Source organism: Lonchura striata, chromosome 4 (assembly GCF_046129695.1).
Source record: "Lonchura striata isolate bLonStr1 chromosome 4, bLonStr1.mat, whole genome shotgun sequence".
NCBI lineage: Eukaryota > Metazoa > Chordata > Aves > Passeriformes > Estrildidae > Lonchura > Lonchura striata.
In genome coordinates, this window is record NC_134606.1 from 48,563,550 (window position 1) to 48,584,601 (window position 21,052).

The window sequence follows — 21,052 nt, forward strand, 5'->3', positions numbered from 1 at the left end:
GGTTTGGTTTTTAATTCTCCTGCCTGTGCCAGTGCATTTTGTCAGAGCAGAATCAGCATTAGCTCCTTACCCTTTGCTTGCACCAAATCTCCAAGTCCTCCAGTGCTGTAGTCTGGGTTGAAGGATTGCGTGTGGCTCCCCATGCATCTTCCCACAGCCATGGGAAAGGCAGCACAGAAAGCCTTTTTCGTGTGTACTGGATGCAGCGAGTCTCATGGGCGACTGGCTACGAAAGAGACAAAAATCTTGGCTCAGGTCTGGTCCATCGCTCCCACCACCTGAGAGCTCGGACGCGGCCGTCTCCTGCCGCGCTTCCCGCGGTGCCCGCAGCGGGGCCCGCGGGAGCCCTCGGCGGCATCCCCGGCGGCAGCTCCGGCCTGGCGGGGCTGTGGCTGCGGAGGAGGGCCTGTCGCTCCAGCAGCAGCGAGGGAGGAGGAGCCGGAGCCGTCAGCGGGCTGTCCCGCTCGGGGCTGCGCGGGAGGAGCGGGTCCCGGCTGGGCGCCCCGCCGTGCCGCAGGTGAGCTTCGGGCCCCTCTGGCCGCGCTGCCTCCCATCCCCTGCAGCAGGAGGGGTGGGAACGGAGAGCGGGCGTGGCGGGCAGGAGCCTGCTCCCGGGTTTGCTTGGCGCCTTTTTGTGAATAATGATGGTTTGGGTGTTTTAATCGTTGTTTGCTCTGCCCGTTGCTGCGTGGTGTTTGCGGTATTTCGTCTGCGTGGCTTTCTGTACCGTGTGTGTGCAAAGCGGAACGCTGAGAGGCACCGAGGCAGCGGAGCTCCCGCCATAGGCATGCACGTGCCGTGCCTGTCAGCTCTCCCTCACTACCCATTCAAAAACAACTGAAACCAGAGGATATATGCAAACCTTTCTGCTTTCAAAACGAGAAGAGTGCATTTTACAGGGAGGTACTAAAATGGGTCTATTACTGGCTAGTCTCCATGGGATGGGCCTTTACCCTGAGGTATAAATTCCTCTCAGTGATTTCTCAGTCACTGATTTTTGTTGGCATGGAAGGTGAAATTGAAAAACCAAAACCCCCCTCCCCTCAAAAAATCCCAAAACCTGTGAACTTCCAAAAGACCCATGCTAACATGAGTACACTAACTACTCACTTTGGTCCTGTTGCTCCAAAGGACAGTTCTTGGAAGTAGGTTCTTGATCCTGCCAACAGAGTGAAGATCTGCCACAAACCAAGTAAGGACAGCACTGTTAGATTCCTTATTCATTCCCTGAAACCATTCCTGTTAAGCAAAACATTCAATATCCCTGCTTAGTCCATCTTGCCTGTCCCACACTCTGCTGTGAGCAGCACTTTCAGGAGCTGAAGCTGTGGTGAGGTGGACTTGACATTCTCAGAAGTATTAATAAATTAATTAACTCTTAGAAGTATTAATTAATTTTGTGTCACCTGCTATGTGACTGATCTGGGATGTTGCCTGTGCCAAGCTGGATGGAGAACAATATCTTTCTGTCCTTTGCTTGCACACAAACCAAGTGCAAAATTAAGTACGTGAATCCACCCTGGGAAAAGTGGTCAGTGAAGGGAAGGAGGGAGGCACTGGTAGGTTGCTGATACTTTCTGTTCCAGTTAGGAGGATTGGCATTTGTGGATTCCCAGTCCCAATGAAAGAATGAAAAAAAAAAAAAAAAAAAAAAACCACCCAAAACTGAAAGTATTACTGATGTCATTAAAAAAACCCTAAAATCACAACCATTTGGTTCTGCAAATACTAATTAAAAATACAGAAAAGTACTGAAAATTGAGTTAATAAACACTTTACCTTTAAATAAGAAAGGGGAAAAAAGCAAAACCATTAACTTATAACACATTGAAAGTGTTAGCCTATAACTCTGTATTCTTCTGCTGTGCCTTGGTCATGCCTCAGGCGAGTTTCATATCAGAAGAGCTCAAACAAAACTTCATAGGTGTTAGAATGGCCCTTGTCTTTATGGTATCAGCCCCTCCCAAATATCAAATATTTCATTTTAAACTCAAGGCTTGATAATTGTGAGAATCAGCTCTGACTTACTTCCAACCATCTAGCAAGAAAGGAATTTCTTGGCTCAGAAGTTCTGGCTTAACTTCACTGGTGTTTTATATGGCCAGAGCAGTGTAAAAGACTTGAAAGAAATTTAGCTGATGGAGAATATATGCCAGCCTTTGCTCTAAGAGAGAACACTATCAAGCCTTGTCTCCAGAAGTATGCCTGCCCCCCCTTTGATGGCTCACACTTGTGAAACTACAGTAAATATGTGCACCACAAAATATCTGACATACAAAACAGTACACTGCCATGTCTCTTGTTAGAATCTATGGGACAAGTAGTGGACCAGTTAGAGTTGAGCAAATACAATGATAACTATCCACAAATTACTTGGATCTTACTTCCGAGTCTGAGAAGTACCTCCATGGGATATAATGAGTAAAAAAAGAGCCATGTTTAATCAGGTTGCAAGCTGTGAAAAGTCCTGATCTTTATTCAAACAGGCATTTTCACTTTCTTAGATACTCAGTCAGTATCTTTGTAACTAGTAGCATCTAATAGAAACACATTGTTAAAATTCCTCTGAAAATCAACCTGGATGAATCAGGCTTGAGTAAGGGGGAGAGTGTCCCCTCCTCAAGTTTTATAAACCTCTTGGAGTTTTAGAAACTGTTGTTGTTCTAACTTCATTAAATGTCACTTGTACTGACACATGTACACAGGACCTGTGACACTTTCAGAACTAATGGTCCTGAGCGGTGCTGACAGCAAATAAAGGTTATTATATACTGAAAGGAAGCATAAATAGATAAAAATTACAGCCATAGTTTTAAGAAGGAATGAAGAGGTTATCACAGATAACTGTGATTCTAAAACTCAGGGGGGGTTTTGGGGGATTTTGTTTGTTTGTTTTTTGTGCTTGAATTTCTAAGCTTAATACTGTTCTTCAGTTAGTTTCTGTCTCTTATTCTTAGGTACAGCATACAGAGGGACACCATTAATCCTGAAACGGGGCAGAGGATTTTTCCATGTGGTCTGTGGGGAAAAGACATCACTGAGAAGTCACCCATTTGGAAAACAATGTTTATTTGCTTCTCTTTAACTTTTTCACCTTTATTTCTTTCTTTAGGCTTGCAACAATGGTAAGGGAAGATGTAAAGGACAGTGAAGATTCTCAACCGTCAGTATGTGAGAGAAATGACATGATTCCCATGCATGAGCAAAATGAGGTAATTAACTAGGATCCTAAAGTATCGTTCTAGTAAGACAGAATCCTCCTTTTCCTTTTTAAGAATGAAATTCTTAACGTAAAAGGCACTTAAAAGTAAGCACATAGTATTGAGTGTATCTCATATAGATATCAATATGACACATCCTTATGCACATGGTGATCATAGAATCATGGGGTAAACAAGTAACTCCATGCTGAAAACTCATGAGATTTATGTTCCATTCATGACTCTGAGTAAGGAATATAATATATATATATATATATATAGAGAGAGAGAGAGAGAGGGAAGAAACAGAAAAATAATCAGAAATGTGGAACTAATCCTGAAGAAGGGCCAAACCGCATTATAAGCAGAATTCCATGTCTACAGTATGACAATATGCTGACATGAATAATCATACACGAAAGGCAGATGATTAACTTGTCAAAAATAATGCTAAAATTAAGTGAGACATATCCAAAAATGGTCAAAAAGTGCTTTGGTTATAAATATGGACAAGTAGTGTACCAGTATAAGAGAACAGCTTCAAGGAATGACTCCCAGTTACAGTATTTCTGCATATCTACTTTGACTTATCAGCTTGAGCCTTCCAGCAATGGATCATGTGAGTAAAGCTTGTGCTGGCCAGCTATGCTATTTCTTTCAGTTTTGTTTTGTTTTTTGGTTCAAGGCTTTGCAAGAGTAGTTATTTAGGAATTATATTAAAACTACCATCTCCCTGGAATGATGCAAATCATTCATTCTACTGTGAAATCCAGTCTGGAAGCATAACCTTATCAAACTGTAGAAAATATTAATAAGTGTTTAGTTTTGTACACAAGACAAGCTGAGCCTGGCCTGCTATTATTGTTTCTTCATCAAATATGCAAATATTGTTACTGCACAGGTGCTATATCTGTTGGGACAGGAGCCCTGTCAGGTGCAGATAAAAAGGCAAATGTCCTGCAATTTCTCATGTGCAGTTCTTGGTGCCGCGCAAAAAAAACAAACACAGGGCCAGAAGTACAAAAAATAACATCAAAGCTGGGCATTCTTATAGTGGTTGTTCAGTTAATGTGGTCACCTGTAGCCAGTATGGATCCAGTGTATCTCAGCTGACTTCAGGTGGTGCACACTACTTCAAATACATACAGTGCCACTTCTGAGGGAGTCTCCTTGTTTGCCTTCAGCAGGGACCAACAGCAGGAGCCAAAGGTACTGATGGGAATGCACAAACAGAAGAAACTGCTCTCTTGAACCACTGCACTCAGCAACCTCCAGAACCTACAGCAGGGCCTTCAGTTCCTGCAAGGGCATGGAGGCAAATATTTGCTTGTCCTCCTCAGGGTTTACTGGCCCAAACAGTGACAAATGGTAGGTAAGAGAGACAGAGTTTAATTAAAATGAGAAGTACTTGTTTCTCTGAATGGGATTATATCTGTCTCCTGTCCTTAAAAATAATGAATGGAAGTAGCCGTGTTTTACTTCTCACACCATTATTTGAATGTTTTAGCCAGAGGGAATAAAAAAGATGAAACAAAGGTTTGAATGTACAGTTTTTGTCTCTCTAGTCTCATATGTTTACTCTGGTAGGTATGTTTTTGCACTGCAAACTGTTTTTATCAGAAAAAAGACCTCCTAATTTTTGTCTTGATAGTTTGTCCTTAATACCACAGGCTTGCAAAGCCAAGAGTCCTCACTACAAGGCAAACGGAACTATTTTCCTTAGAATTTGTGCTAAACTGAAAGCTCCCAAAAGAGAGCCAATTATTTAATATTTTTCCTAACAAAAGACTTTTCATGTGTCTTTGCTTCCACAGCCACTTGGAATTCTTAGGCTTTTATGTTTGGAAATCTAATGGTCTTCCTTTGCCACCCATCACCCTCAAGTAAGATTAAGAAAACTCCAATCTGAAAATGCAGGACATTTATTCATCACATTTTTTTCTTCTCCTTCAGTCTTCTGTTTTACATGCATGCATGCATGCCTGTTTTCATTGGGCAACTGTTGGAACAGATTGGTGAACCTTGAAAGAGCATAATGTTTTTGCATGCTTCATAATATTTTCACACACTGTTCTCATAATATTTTTCAGGATTTTTTCCCCTCTATATTATCCTGCTTTGATGGCTGTATCAAGGGAAGTATTTGTACTCCAGATGTCCAGAGACATGACCCTCTTCACCATTTTTTTTCCCAGAGATAACAATGTAGTGCACAAACCCATTCAGCCAAAAAATTATACTTCAGTTCTTTTAAAAATTAGACTGGAGCTGCATTCATCAGTTCAAAGATATGCTAGACTGTTCAACAGTAGATTTTACTGTGGTTCTGAAGTAGCTGAAGGAAAATAAGCAAATACAAGATAAATTAGTGAATGTGTTTCCTGTGAGTTTGGAACCTGTGAAGTACTTTTTCACAGCAGACCAAGGCTCACTAAATTTATTTTGATATTTAATGATGTTCCTGTTAGCAATTTTAAAATATTCTAGCATCTATAAAATGAGAACATCAGTCTAAGGACCCTCAAAGATTAACTGCATTATGATTAATTTTTAAGGTAAGTAATTTCATTTCTAAAAAGTCATAGTAATTTTTTTCTTCAATAGCAAAAAAAAAATGTGATCCAGCAGTAAAGTTGTTGTTGAGAGATTATTAAATATTATTTTTTTTTGTTTGTTCCAGTTGCATTTGTGGTCCTGGTTTGGGCTGTGGTTTGGTCCATAACTGGGGCTGAGTGTCTCCCAGGTGGAAATCTCTTTGGAATTCTGTTTCTTTATTTCTTTGCTGTCATTGGAGGTAAAATTTTTGGATTCATTAAAATACGAACACTACCCCCTCTCCCTGCTCTTCTGGGTAAGATATCCTTCCTTCTTTTCTTCCTGCATATTTTGTGTTGTTTAAACCATCAAGTAGTATTTGTATGGGTTTGGATTGGGAACAAATAAGCTGTGTCACATTCAAAATCTGTAGCTTTTCCAAATTACATTTCTGGTCCTCTCTGGAAAGGTGCAAAATTGCTCAGACTGGCTCAGGTGAAATTAACTAATTCTCTCTTCTTAATTCTATGTGGATCAGAGAGCTGTTTGCCTACAGACTCAGTTTATTGTCCTTCTGTCACAGTTACTTTAAATTTGGGTTTTAAGTTTACCAAACAGGAATATCAATCCAGACATCATTTTACAGTGGAATAGTAATCTCCTTGAAAAATTACTGCTATTTCTTTAGTACCTCACATAATGAAAATGTTTTCCTAAGAAAACGTTACAGCAATTCCCTACTACTGGAAGTCCAAAGGATTTCTTTCTTCTCCTTCCTTTATTTCAAGATAATTAAAACCTGAGAAAATAAAATTACAACAAGGAATAATTCTTCTGCAGAGAGTTATTCTGATTCAATCATAAACTTTTTTTTTTCACATCAGCATCCTATTTTATCTTACATAGAAATGCAAAATAGAAATGGGAGATGAAAATCATGTTAATTCTGACATATTTAAAATCTTTCCTGGTTTGATTCCTATAGGAGGTTTTGTAGTTGCTTAGATGAGTACAATATTTTGAAGTGCTGTGATGTCAGTGAAGCTGGCAATGAAGCTCCAAGTTCTTCTCACCAGCTATATGCTGTCCCCTTGCTATCTTTAGTGCAGGAATGAGTAAAGCTGCTGACAGACAGTAAAACTCCTCGGCGGGGTGGGCCTGCAATGGCCAGGTGTGACTGTAGCCTGCACTGCTGGTGTTGTGCCTGACACAGGAGATCCACACACGGCTCTGTCCAGGCAGTGTGTGTGCTCTTGTGCTGCCTAATTTCACCAGAGGAAAAAAATTCAAATGAGAGGGAGGGAGGTTTTGCATATGGCATGCATGCCTGCAGTATGAACATGGAATGTCACAGATGGGGATTCTGCCCTTTCTAAGTTAACACCCCTCTTAAACAAATAAAAGTCTTTCTGACCATTTGGGTTCTGTTTGTTTGGGAGTTTTTAATTACATCTGTATCTAAAAGCTATGAGTTGAACACTTAAACTGCTTGTCAGACAGGTAATACTGGACAACAGAAACTTCAGCATGACAGCACATGTCTCTTGAGTTGTTTAGGACAGAGTTAATTGTTCTGATCCCCAGTCTTTGAGGAAAACTGGAGAAATCTATGACTCAGAAGACAAGACAGGCAATGTCTGTGAATATTCTGGTTTTGCATTTAAAATACAAACCACGTGCTCTTACATACCTATAACCCACTTTTGCTAAGGTCCAGTAGAGTGTAAGGTGGCTGCCTGAGCATTTAAGCACCTTGTTGTAAGCCTCTCTCTCAGGAAGAAAGGAGTGAAATTGGTACTGAAACAGCCACATAATATATTTTGGGTGCATGTTGCAGAGAGGTTTCTGCAGCAAGAAGCACAGAGCAAATCAGCTGAGATATCCTTTGAGGTGGAGATTTTTTGCTTTGTTAAGTAGATTCCCAGATCAGGGTAGCTCTAAATGTTGCAAAGAGCATGTGAACAGTGCCAGCCATATATAATTGCCATGAGGTCCCAGAAATTAATGATGATACTGTTTTTCTGAGAGGTGGTAGAAAGGACAATGTCTGAAAGTTTAGAGTGTCCTGTGACAAATCAAGTTCACAGTCAAGGCTCACACTGAGCTGAGGCCAACCTGAACACAGTGATTTGTTTACTTTTTGTCTTTTTTTAGTTTCCTGTTTCTAAACATGCCTAATATAAAATTATGCCACAAAAATGTATATTTGAATCATCAGGACTCACAATGAATCCTCTGTAGGTCCATATTTAAAGTCAACTTTTCCAGTACTTTTCCATATCCTTCCAGAGCTATGGCTTCAATAGCCTTTCAGGAAGTCTCTGCTTGGACAGTTTTAATAATATTTGTAAAATGTTGTGTCTTGCAAGTAGCTCAAATAGAGGATAAAACAAAGTTTCTGATTTCCCTTCCCTTTTTTGCCCCTTTTTTGTGTAAGAGTCTCATTGCCAGAGCACTTTAAAATGTTTGTTAGTCCATGATGAGCTGGTTTAGATTATATTTCCTAATGACTGCAGCATTATGGTTCCTGTGATACCTGCATTTCTTACACCTAAGATGATTCCCAACTTCTGAGATAAACACACAATATTAGATGATCTTCCTATTTTTGTATTTAAACAAGCTAACAAGAAAAAATCTCTAAGAATGCAGAGGTGTCTTTGCTAAGTATGACCTGCACCTGGTAAACAAAGCTGAGTTCTTTTGGCTCAGACTAAAGCTGTGTATCAGCATCCTAATGATTTATTTATTGGTGACCAGCTGTGTTCTGAGGCCACTTTCACTGCTTTAAATGTGTTTATCTCTTCTCATGCCTCAGTCCCATTGTTAAAACACGGCTAATAATTCGGAATACAAATTGTTTCTTTTTCTCTCATAAAAACATGATATGGTGTCTATTTTTAAGGGTGCTCTGCAAGCTTTTCTTGTGCAATGAAAATTCATTTGACAGGAGCTTATTTGTTTTGACTTAAGGGATGCTACTTGCTGGTTTCCTCATCAGAAATACCCCGTTCATCAGTAACTTTGTCCAGATAAACCTACGCTGGTCTGCAGCACTGAGGAATATTGCTCTTTCCATTATCTTGACCCGAGCAGGACTCGGCCTGGATCCAAAGGTATGGCACCAGCCATTTGTGTGTGGTACACTATATAACAGCAATAAAAAGAAATTGAATAATTTATTCCATTAAGAATATTGAACTGCTCAGTCTTGGAGCATCTGCAGATTAGATCATTACAGAAAGCATCATTTCTGTGGTATAATTATATGTATGTTAATATTGGCAGCTGGATTTGTACAGTAGGCAAGCCAGCAAAAAAAAAATCTGAAAAAAAAAAGATTTTATGATCATTTTAATTTCCTGAATTTTGTGAGTGGAACATATTGTGGATGTGTGCACTGTCATGGTCTGTCAGGAAGAGTTTATGCTCCCTGACAAACTCCCTGTTAGTTTATACTGAAAATTTGAAACAATGCAAGGGATCCTCAGTCCTTGAAAGAGAATGTTTTTGTGTGGCCAGAAATCCAAAAATCCCAACCAATCAAAAAAGTGTAAACCCTGTGTGACTTTAACTTTTTTTTTAATCATTGCCATTTTAATGCAAATATGTTAATTGCAAAGATGAATCCTGCTGCACTACTGAAACAATGATTCTCATCACAATGAAGCCTGTAGCAGTCCTGTGAACAAAAAGTAGTCTCTGCACCCTAAGAAATGTGATACTTCATAACTTGATGAAGTCAAGGTTTTGCTTATTCAAAATGAGCTGGCTGAATTACAGCTGTACCATACTGGCCCCTCCCTGTTGAAGGAACCACTCAAAGTTTATATAAAAGTTAGATAAAGTATGGGTAGTTTAGAACATCTAAACTCATTTCTCTTAACCAAGAAAAACTACAGAGTTGCCAATGCTGCAGTTACTTAGGAAAATAAGGTTTTGTTAATATTGGAAAATACCTGTTTTCCTATATTATCCTCATCTTATTTTCCAAGACGTTGAGGCTTGTAGGAGCATGAACTGTGTGTTGTTGACGCAGCTTGGATGCCTAGTTCTGTGAGACTGCATTTCTTTCTATTCATAACACCTTTTTTTTTCTGAGGGAACTTAATTTTTGACTCCTTTTTCTTCCATGTGGTAAGAAAACTGTCACTTGGACTCTGTGTGTGGTAATGCTTCGATGCAGTTACAATTGTTCCTCATGTAATGAAAACTCTGAAGACAAAGAAGTCAGTTTCTCTTCTCAGTCCTGATTATGCTGGAATAAACTGGACTGGTAAAAAGTGGAGCTCACTGATTTTTTTTTTTTTTTTTTTTTTTTTTTTTTTTTTTAATTTCATGTCAAAATTAGGGACCTGTCCTAGCAGGCTCATGTTTGTGACTAGATATTAAAGACAGCTCTTAGAAGCAAATTGTGCAATTATGCCAATTTAGAATTTTTTTTAAAAGTTGCTGAGCCAAAACAAACTTAATCTCTGAATATCAAGTGAGAGACAGACAGCTGAAAGATGCTTGGATCCTTGTGTCAAGTCAACATAGTTCTGCAACTTTTCATGATTTGTTCATAGATTTTGGGGCAATTTTTGGAGGTGCTTGTGCAACTTCTGGGATTACAGTAAAATCTTTTATGGATGGAGCAAATGACAAGAAGCCAAACAGAATTTTCTGTTACTCCTTCCCGTGACATTCAGGAACCTTATCAAGCCTAGATTCACTGCCACACTTGAAATTTTATATCCAAATCTGGCTGGGCTTGGGGTTATCTGTAGTTTAGGCCATGTCATGTCCTATATGCATCTCAGACAGGATTCTTTAACAAGCCATATCAGATTGTAAATGTTTTTCCTCTCTGTGAAGCCAAGGGTACTGACACTATATTGTGCCTGTATGATTGCAGGCTCTTAAGAAGCTCAAAGCTGTCTGTTTACGGCTTGCTTTCGGACCATGCCTCTCAGAAACAGGCACAGCTGCTGTCCTTGCCTACTTGTTCCTGCATTTGCCATGGCAGTGGGGATTTATATTAGGGTAATGTATTGCCTTTTCTCCTGTAAGACAAAAGTGCCAGTTTCCAGGCTGCAGCTCAATGATCCAGCTGAGGTTGGTTCTCTGTGCCAAGCAGACACCTCAGTTCAGTGTCATTTGGGAGGCTGTGCTCAGCCCCTCTGGTCTTCTGCCTACCTTTTATGTCTGGTTCTGTGGCCTACATAAAGGTCATATTTTCAGACTGCAGAGGAGTACTTGCATCATTACTCTTCTGTGTTTGTGACCTGAGCACTTGAAGAAAGAAGGATGGTGCAATCCTTTTGAGTCTTGAACCACAACAAAGGAGGCTTTTAGGGACAGAAAATTATACCACAGTTTGGAGAATCTTCATACTGGAATTCAGAAATTCCACACAGAGAGATGCACATAGGACAGCCTTCCTGTCACAAGTCAAGGATAAGGATATGGCATAGTACATTCTCGAGTAACATCCTTGAGAGAAGACCTTTTCCATCTAGCCCTATTATCTAAATTCGTGGACTTGGGCCAGACCCATATTCTAGAACTCCTTCTCTGACACACACTGAATTTTATGAGAAGGAACTGGGCTACTGTGTCATAAGCATGTCTAGACAAGGTTTCCAGATGGGACAGTCAAGGTGTCTATCAGGGAGCACAACTGGCCTGCAGTGTAGACTCCAGATTTAGTCTGTGGAGCCCTTTACTTTTAATGTTACTGAGTTGGGCAGAAAGTGAAAGCTGAGTGCAGATGCACATAGAAATATCCATGCTTGTAATTAGAGGGGAAGGGTCAGGAAAATGCTTTACATAAAGGTATACTTATTTATACTTCAAAAGAATTAAGGTCAGAACATTTTGAAGTTTTTTTAGTTCAGTGCTTTCTTTTTGAGATGCTGAACCTATGTGTTTTCAGTTTTGTTCTAGGTGCAGTCTCCCCTGCTGTGGTGGTTCCCTCCATGCTGATTTTACAAGCTGGGGGATATGGGGTGGAGAAAGGTGTCCCAACTTTGCTAATGGCAGCTGGCAGCATTGATGACATTCTGGCTATCACAGGCTTCAACACTTGCCTTGGGATGGCTTTCTCTTCTGGTATGCTGGTTAATTTGTACATGATTAAATGCAGAACAGTGATATTTTGGAGAATGTGTGGTCTGTTATAGCTGACTGGTTTGTAACTTAATGGCATCTTGTTATAAAATTCATGTATAGCCTTAAATACTGAGATGGAAATTACTCATGTTCAAGAGTTAGTGTAACATTGTCAGCTTTGAGTTGTGGGTCACAATAACTTTCAGAGAGCATTTTTTCCATTACTGCTCCCTTAGCTACCAAGTCTGGGCCCTGCATGCCCAACATAATGCTTGGAAATTTCACTGGGTTTGGCAATGTTCTTACAGTGGCTCTTTCTCTGGCTTCTCTTGCACACTTTCTTGGCATGAGCTTTCAGAGAAAGGAAGTTGCACCATCCAGTTCCTTCAGGCCCATAGGTTCCCTCCTGAATACCTTTGCCCCAAGTAATTTAAGGCAGACACTGTCCTGGTATCACCCTCATAGGTGTAGAGCATGGTTTGAGTGAGGGTCTGTGGATGGCTACTGAATATGTTTTCCTTTTGCGAAATAGGTTCTACTTTGTACAACGTGCTCCGCGGAGTGCTGGAGGTCACTGTTGGCATAGCAGCTGGGGGAATTCTGGGAATGTTTATTCGATACTTCCCAAGCCATGATCAGGTAAAAACCTAGTTTAAAAAAAAATTACAGTCAAGTGATCCTTTGCTAAGGGATTATTTTCCTTAGTTATTGGTTTCCAACCTTCCTGTGAAGCTGGCTTTGGGGAAAGCTTTTTACAGTGCTAGCAGCTTCCAGATTGCTAACCTATCAAGTGAGAATGTGTTTTAAAGGTGATTACTTATTTATTGCACCAATAATAATGTATGATCTCATAGTCCTTCCTGATGGAAGTTTGGAATCCAGCTCACCATCCTGCTCTCATTGAAGAGAGTAGAAATGGAGGAAGCCTCTGATACCCATTTGAGACAGTAAAATAATACTTTATTAGATTGATGCAGAACACATTTACTTGTTTAAGATGTATCCAGTAGGCTAAGATTAAAAACTAATAAAGCAGATGTATTAGAGGTTTTAAGTGATTGCCAGTATTAATTGTAAGGTATTACTTTCCATAAAAATTACATTTATAGAAAGTGGTAAATTAATTTTCTATCAAGGTGTAATTAAATGAACAGAAAATTGTGGAAGAATGCAGATACGCTCTGGACTGTCAAAGTCAGTATTCAGAGCATCTATTGCCCTCAGTGGCATCAAATTTTCTTACTAAATAATGTAAGAAGTGTGATACAAGAGCTAAATGGATAGAAATTAGGAACAATGGTAGATAACTGTCTGCTGTGGGACTGAATGAAATAAAACTAGATTATTCCTGGCAAATGTTTGATTTGTCATTAAAAACATCTGGTGGCAAAGATTTCACCTTTCCTTGGATAAACTGTTGTAAGACTTGACTACACAGGTAGAAAATCCTCCTACCGCAGAGTTGAGGCAGAGCTGCTAGAACAGAGCATCATGTTCCTTGTGATAAAAATAGCCTAGTGGCAATAAGAATTTGGATGGGTAGAGGAAAAAAAACCACATTTTGAAAATTTGTATTCTTAGGAATTAATGTCTGAAAAGAATCCTCAATCCAACTGAGCAGTTCAAGTCTCACGTGGAAGCTTTGATTCCTTAAAAATTATAAATTTTTAATTTTCAAGTTCTTGTTTGCAAAATTAATGGGAGTGTAACTTTTTCCCCCATTTCTGAAAGAAATTAACTTTTTTGTTTGTCTCTTTCCTTCACTGCAGGCATCTTTGGCATGGAAGAGATCATATTTTGTACTTGGACTGTCCATGTTTGCTGTTTTTGGCAGTATATACTTTGGCTTCCCTGGATCAGGAGGGCTTTGCACATTAGTCTTAGCTTTTGTTGCAGGTGTGGGATGGTCTGATGAAAAGGTGAATTTTTACATAAGAAGCATATCTTTTCCAAAGTCTGGTGAATGTACAGTCTGACAGGAGCTTGAATTTCTGTCAGAAGTGGTAATAGTATATTTGTGAAGCGTTAGAGGGTGTACAGATTTAAAACAAACAAGCAAAATAAAACCCAACCAAACCAAGCAGAACATTCCAAATTTGTTTAGGAAGTCTTTAGTTTTTCTCAGGCCAGAAAGTATGTATGTCAGTAGAGCAATATGTATGCCAATACATATTGAGAATTGAGAAATGCTCAGCTTTTCTTAGACATCTTAAAGCATATGAAGGAGACTTAGTTGTGAAGGCATTTGACAGTAGCAATCCAAAGCTTCAATTCCCAGCTCTGTGAGTGTCTGTACACAGTCACTTTATGGTGAAGCTTACAAATGGGTGTCCAGAATGCAGTTGTGGACATGGCCTGAATACCCTTAGGGTATTCTGTGGTTTGGAGGAGGTGAAATGAAAAGCAGTGATTAAATATCCTTTCTCATCTTTCCCAAATCCTAGCCAGTGTAATTAGGATAACTTAGAAAGCAGGGTGCACACAATAAATAATTATACAAGGCCATACAAAAGACTGTTTTTTAGTCACTTTCTCCTAGGTACTAGCCTACTTCATCTTACTGCTGCTGCCTCACTGCCTTTCTGTACCTTGCTATGTCTGACTACCTCTTCTGCTTTATACCCATCTACATTTAATGTTTTGAGGGCATCTTTCTGTCCACAACTACAGCTTTGTGACATTCAGTAGAAGAAGGGGAAGAAAAAGGATAGGGGGTTAGATATACTACAGTCCATGTTATTATCCCCATCTTGACCATGACTTTACAAAGACACCAAGGTTTGTTATAACAATGAAAAGAAACTAAGATTGTCCAATTTTAAAGGATGAAAAACTCTTCTTGGGTCTTAAGTAGTTAAGGACATTACAACTGATAAAGCTCTCTCCTGGAAAGCTTTTAAACCATTTTGGGAGGAAGGACCTTAAAAGAGTATATGCAGTCTATAAAGGCTTAGTTTAAATTATTTTGATCTGTGAATGAAGCTTCATGGCTTTAAATATATTGATGTCAAATGCCTTAGCTCTCTTTTTTTTCTCAGATAAAGCTAGAGGTGTCTGTGTACTCAGTATGTTACCATGGTTTTTGTGCTGAGCTTCTCAAAGTCCACTGCCTCCCACTGTGCAGTCCATGGTGGAAGGCACTTAACAAACACTGTCTACAGAGAACAATGAACATGGAACCTATTCCTGGAACAGTCAGATGGGCAATAAATAGGCTGAAATCCATAAAGAGGGGATTTTGGAGGGCTTTTAAAAAAAATTTTATTTTATTTTGCCCAAACTGAAAAGGGTGAAATAACAAGGAGAAATGAGGCAAAAAAATATTTATATATATTTCCACCTCATTTTCTTCAAGGTTACAGAAGTTTTTGTGTTACTGTAACCTACTATTCCTTGACAGAAGAGCAAGACATGTTGCAGAATCAGTCCCAAAGAGAATACCAATAATGGGACATGTCTACGCCCTGGATTGATTATTAAGTGACAGAGCACTGCACTTACATTTTCTGCACACTCCTGCCTGAAGGCTCATTTGCTATCGTAGAACCCACTTAATTAAAAGACAAGTGCTATTTGATATGCTGTGTGTACCTTGTCATGTAAGTGGAAGATTCCTGTTTACCCTGTCAGGAGTTGTTTTAGGAAAATTGTGTAAAGCTCAAACATGAGGAGAAAAGATGGTTTTGCCTTTATACTCTATTGCAGTGGAAAGTTCAGCACTTGTTGCTGCTATGTGATTTCAGACTTGCTTCTGCTGACATGGAGAGAGGCCTCTGAGGGAGTGCAGCAAACAGTTAGGTCATGATTGAAACTTGGGAGAGTGTTGACTCTGCTTGGCTACAAATGGAAGAACATGTTTAGGCATGCAGTTCCCAAGGGCTCAGAAACTTCATGGCAAAGCTGTTGAAATTACATCTTTTTAAATACTGAAAATCAACAACACTTATTTTCCTTCTCTTGTCTGCAAGCTACTCTGTTACTGTTCAAACACCAGTGCTTTTTATTTCTCCTCTCAAAACATCAAACATTTATTTATTAGGACAGCTAGACTCAGTCTGACCTTCAAAAGGTGTACAACTGATTTTGAATGTTGTAGTATTTGGTCAAAGAAAGAGGAGCAGTTCTGGACAATCTTTATGAAACATTTTCACTTTGTCTTATGATTACTGAACTGTTGTGTCTATTTGGCCATCTTTTTGTGAATTTACAGATTCGTTTTGTTTTTATTGCAGAGGGAAATAGAAAAAATTGTGGCAGTTGCATGGGATATCTTTCAGCCTTTTCTTTTTGGTTTAATTGGAGCAGAAGTATCCATTACATCTCTTAGGCCTGAAACTGTTGGTAAGATCATTGACAAATTTTCCAGCTTTCATTACTGGCTTTGAAAGAATCTCTATAAAGAAACCTAAAACAAAGGCTATGATTGACCCTCCCCCCACCAAAAAAAAAGAAAAAGCAAATAGAAGCACCTATGCACAAAAGTACTGACAAGTGTTTGTCTGTTGCAGGGCTCTGTGTTGCTATATTAGGCATTGCCCTAGTTGTGCGAATCATAGCAACATTCCTGATGGTGTCTTTTGCTGGGTTTAATTTCAAGGAGAAGATATTTGTCTCACTGGCATGGATTCCCAAAGCCACTGTCCAGGTAAACAATCCAGCACAACTTTCATTCCAGGCTAAATCTATTTTTCCTTGGCAAAGCTCTCTGTAACTAGCATAGCAGTAAGCAGGGAAAGGCTCAGGCTCAATGACAGCTGAATATAAAATATTGACTGTTCATACTCTAAAGGACTTAAACTGCTTGAAAAGTGTCTGGAGAACTTTCCATGTGCAGGTATTTTGCTTGCATCCTAGGTTTACTCTTTATAATGACACTGAATTGTACATACACCACAGGAAATTTAACTATTTCTCAGCCATTGCTGATTATTGTGCCTTCACATACAGATTCTGAGACCTCTCAAAGGTAAAAGTATTTCCCTCTTACACATGACATGCCTGCAAGGACAGTCACATCAGAACTCAGAATGGGTTTCAGTTTGTGATTATTTTGGTAAGGAGTAGTCTGAGAGCCATATTAATAGAGATGGCTCTGGTTAGGTACATTCCTCCTGCTCCTTTATTTCAATGATTGTCAAGTAATTTAGACTTTGCCTCAATAGCATGATTACTTGCAAACAAAAGTTAATAATCAAAACAGGCAAGGCTTATTACATGATCAGTGAATTGAATTTTCAGAAGCTGCCACTAGTTGACTATTGTCAGAATACATTCTCGAAGTGTGGCCTTTTCACAACTGCAATACACAATACACTGGCCAGTTTAATTAATCACATATTCTCCATAAATGTGGATAAAATGGCAGCTAAGCAATGTTCTTCACAGGAGGAAACCACACAGATAAACTCATTAGCTTAGGAAATTCCAAGGATAGTCAAGTGAAAATTGTTCTCATAGGTATAATATAATGTTTACTTTGCTATGTACAGCCTAGAAACAAATGTGTTGAATGTACTAAAAATGTCAAATTTATGTGAAATGTTGACTAATGATAGGTTCCCTTTTTTCCTCATTCACTGCTAAAGATTACTTCTTGCTCCATCTCAGCAATGTTTTCTTCTCTGCAGGCTGCAATAGGTTCTCTTGCCCTGGATACAGCAAGACAACATCAAGATGAACAACTGGAAAAGTATGGAATGGATGTACTGACAGTAGCTTTCTTGGCTATCTTGATCACTGCTCCAATTGGAGCCCTGGTTATTGGCTTGGCAGGACCCAGACTTCTGCAAAAGGCTCAGACAAATAGCAAGGAGGATGAGGAAGGTGCAGAGGTTGGAGAAGAGGCAGAAGCCTGTGAACCTTCGTAAGACAGACAACTACAGCAGTCCGGTCCTTTAACTGCGACACTTCTGTTGAGTAAAGACAGCATGTCTAATCGTGTTGGAGGAACCTAAAACTATCAGTCACCCCTGCTATTTTTAAAGTAGCCCTGGTGGAGTTCTATAAAATATTTTTATGTGAAGCTGGTGCCTTGAGATGAAATAGATGAACATACAGTGAATAAGATGACCTGGCAATGAGTCACTGAGAAGTTAGCAGTCAAGAATTACTTGAAATGTGTAGGTGGTGAGGCCAGGGAGAGGGTCAGAATTGTTGAGGCATGGAGTGGAGTCATGAGGTAGAATATCAGGAAAAAAAAAATGGGGACTAATGTGAATAACTTCTTGATGGTTGAAACTGGGCTGTGAGATGACACAGTTCTACAACTCAAAGAAAGCAACTTCCAAGTAAGAGATGGCTGATACATAGTGAACAAGTCCTGCCATCAGTTGGTTAATGATTGTTGATTGATTGGTTGGTGAGTCCCTCTCCTTCCTCATCTGTGTTCCTAAACTTGCATTTCCCTGTTGCTGTTCTTCCTCACAGCTGAGCCACTCCTTTGTGCCTTCAAGGACTTTCAGGTCTGGTTGTATAGCAAGTGGTACTTATATGCTCAAAGAGACAGTTGGGGCCATCATAGACTGGTAATAAAGATGTTGGTGCCAGCAGAAAGAAGGATGGAGCCTGAAAATGAGATGAGGGTTGTGGGATGGCTGTAAGGACTGGGGGAGGTTGTATGGGATTGGGATGGCTGCTTCTTCACCTGTGTAGCTCAGCCTTCCCACAACATGATGTCAAGGGAGATATGCTGTCCTACAACCAGGAGTAACCTCTGTTGATCAAAATCCTGCTCTTGCCTTTTAGATTTGGTACTTGACAGATACCAGCAAATCTCTCTGGCTCCAAGTAAGTTGTTGCTAACTCCATTCTGAGGCACAGGGTCAATACAGCATCCATCAGAAACTGGAATTTACTTTGTTATTTTTTGGAGGGGCTACTAGATTGTGGCTGTAACTGAGGTGGAAAACACTCTCCTGCAGATTTCTACACTACAGTTTACTGAACTCATTTTACAGGATACTGTGTAGAATACATTTGATGGTGTCTAGATTTTGGCATTACTAAGAATCATTTCTATTTTAGCTTTTAAATTTTTATATGCAAAACAAAAAATTTGCAAAAATACTTTTAACTACTTAAATACTCCTGATGTTAACACTACTGTTTGCAGAGTCATATGCCATACAGATGAGCTGTATATGCATGCCTTTGTATAAGCCTTACTCTCTAAGCAGAAGAAAAGCTTCCTGAGAAATACTTGTATTTCATAGCCCTTAGTTCCAGCACAATGATAAAAATACCAGGAAGTTCTTTGGTAAGTCCCCTGAACAGTTGTCAAGTACACTGTATTGCTCTAACTATGCACACTGCTGTTCTGCTTCCTTGGGAATGTACCATCTTTAGTTCAGTTCAGCTTTGTCTCCTGACCTGAAAGGAAGATGCTTTCAAAGTGCATCTCATGGGTTTGAAGCTGGAGCAATGGTTAAGGGTGTTGTGCTTGGTTGTTATTGTGACATACCTGGCCCTCTGTGCCTGTTCTGCCTACTTCACATGCACTCCTGGTGTCCCCCTGGCCCAGTCCTGTTCAGTATCTTTAGTGACGATCTGGATAAGGGGATTGAGGGCACCCCCAGTAAATTCATGGACAACACCAAGTTGGGTGGCATTGTCGATCTGCTGGAGGGCAGGAAGTCTCTGCAGGGGATCTGGACTGGTTGGATCAATGGGCTGAGACCAACAGAATGAGGTTTAACAAGGCTGAGTGCTGCCCTTGGGTCACAGCAACCCCAGGCAGTGCCACAAGCAGGAGAAAGAGTGGCTGGGAAGCTGCCCAGTGGAAAAGGGCCTGGGGGTTCTGGTGACAGCAGCAGAACATGAGCCAGCTGTGCCCAGGGGGCCAAGAAGGCCAAGGGCATCCATCCTGGCCTGTATCAGCAATGGTGTGGCCAGCAGGAGCAGAGATTGTTCCCCTGTACTCGGCACTGGTGAGGCCACAGCTCAAGAGCTGTGTCCAGTTCTGGGCCCCTCACTGCAAGAAGGACATTGAGGAGCTGGAGTGTGCCCAGAGAAGGGCAGCGGAGCTGGAGAAGGGTCTGGAGCACAAGTCCTGTGAGGAGTGGTTGAGGGAGCTGGGGGTGAGTGTTCAGCCTGGAGAAGAGGCAGCTCAGGGGCACCTTACTGCTTACAGCCCCCTGACAGGAGGGTGTAGCTGGGTGGGTCGGCCTCTTCTAGAATGCAACCAGTGACAGGATGAGAGGACAGTCTTAAACTTTACCAAGGGAGTTTTAAGTTGGACAGGAGGAGGAGTTCCTTCACAGAAGGGGTTGTTAAACAGTAGAATAGCCTGCCCAAGATTCCACGGAATCATCTTTCCTGGAAGTGTTTAAGCAAAGACTGGACATGGCACTGAGAGCCATGGTCTGTTTGACATGGTGGTCATAGGCTGGATTCAGTGATCTCAGAGGTCTTTTCCGACCTCATTGATTCTATGATTTTGTGAAATGAATGTAGTTTTAAAAGGAGGTTGAGTATTTGGAAATTGTAATGTTGGTAAAGCTAACTGACAAGATGAGGAAATAGTGTTCAGTTCATCAGTGACTATAAAATAGTTCTACTTGAGTAGACTTTAAAGGAGTTCACTTTTTTGTAAAGCTTTGTAAAAAGTAGAATCCTCCCACAGAGATCACTATGCCAAATCTGGAATGTGTTCAATAACAGAAGTGTGATGTTGTAAGGATTACAGCCCTTTAAATTTGGACACAACCTCAAGTACAAAAGCAAACCTCTGATGAAGAGCTCTCGTTTGTGATAGCCTCTAATACTTCCTCCCCAGCAAAACAGCATCTCATAAATGGGATTCACCTGTTCCTTTAACCTCAGTGTGCTCTCAGTTATACATTAGATCACTTCCACAATTCTGAGTGCCTGAATAAACTATACCAATTAAAACTTGTCATCTTTTTTGTTAATCTGAGATTGAATAGATTTTTCTTTCCCTGCCATTTTATGTCGGCATTTCTCAAGAGACCCCTTTCCCCCAGCTTTTATTAAATCTTCAAAAAGTATCAGGTTGGAGCTACTACACAGACCAGCAAATCTAATATTAAAAGCTTTAATGCTTTATAATGTTCCCTCTCCTTATCTTCCAGAAAGAAAGAAAACACTTGCATCTTTTTGTTAAATGATATATCAGGACTAAGAACTTAAGAGACTAGGTTTTTTTAGTAAGTATCGTGACAGTTTCAGCTACCTTTGAATAGCAACTAACTTCGAGAGATTTCAGT

At 40.1% G+C, this 21,052-nt stretch overlaps 1 protein-coding gene across 1 annotated transcript; it reads left to right on the top strand.

Annotated features, from left to right (window-relative positions):
- The first annotated feature begins 185 nt into the window (after positions 1–185).
- Positions 186–20,724, top strand: LOC110471142 (sodium/hydrogen exchanger 9B2). Its single transcript, XM_031504705.2, has 12 exons — positions 186–517; positions 3,113–3,212; positions 4,385–4,568; positions 5,881–6,051; positions 8,709–8,851; positions 10,633–10,760; positions 11,653–11,828; positions 12,361–12,467; positions 13,598–13,747; positions 16,061–16,169; positions 16,337–16,473; positions 17,456–20,724. Exons 1-12 carry the CDS (start codon positions 201–203, stop codon positions 17,693–17,695), a joined length of 1,962 nt encoding a protein of 653 aa, XP_031360565.1. The 5' UTR covers positions 186–200; the 3' UTR covers positions 17,696–20,724.
- The last annotated feature ends 328 nt before the right edge of the window (positions 20,725–21,052 follow it).

Coding starts and splice junctions, on each gene's coding strand:
- LOC110471142 (XM_031504705.2), top strand. CDS start 201: ATGCAGCGAGTCTCATGGGCGACTGGCTACGAAAGAGACAAAAATCTT. Junction 13,748..16,060: donor TGGGATGGTCTGATGAAAAG/GTGAATTTTTAC, acceptor TTTTTATTGCAG/AGGGAAATAGAAAAAATTGT. Junction 16,474..17,455: donor TTCCCAAAGCCACTGTCCAG/GTAAACAATCCA, acceptor TCTTCTCTGCAG/GCTGCAATAGGTTCTCTTGC.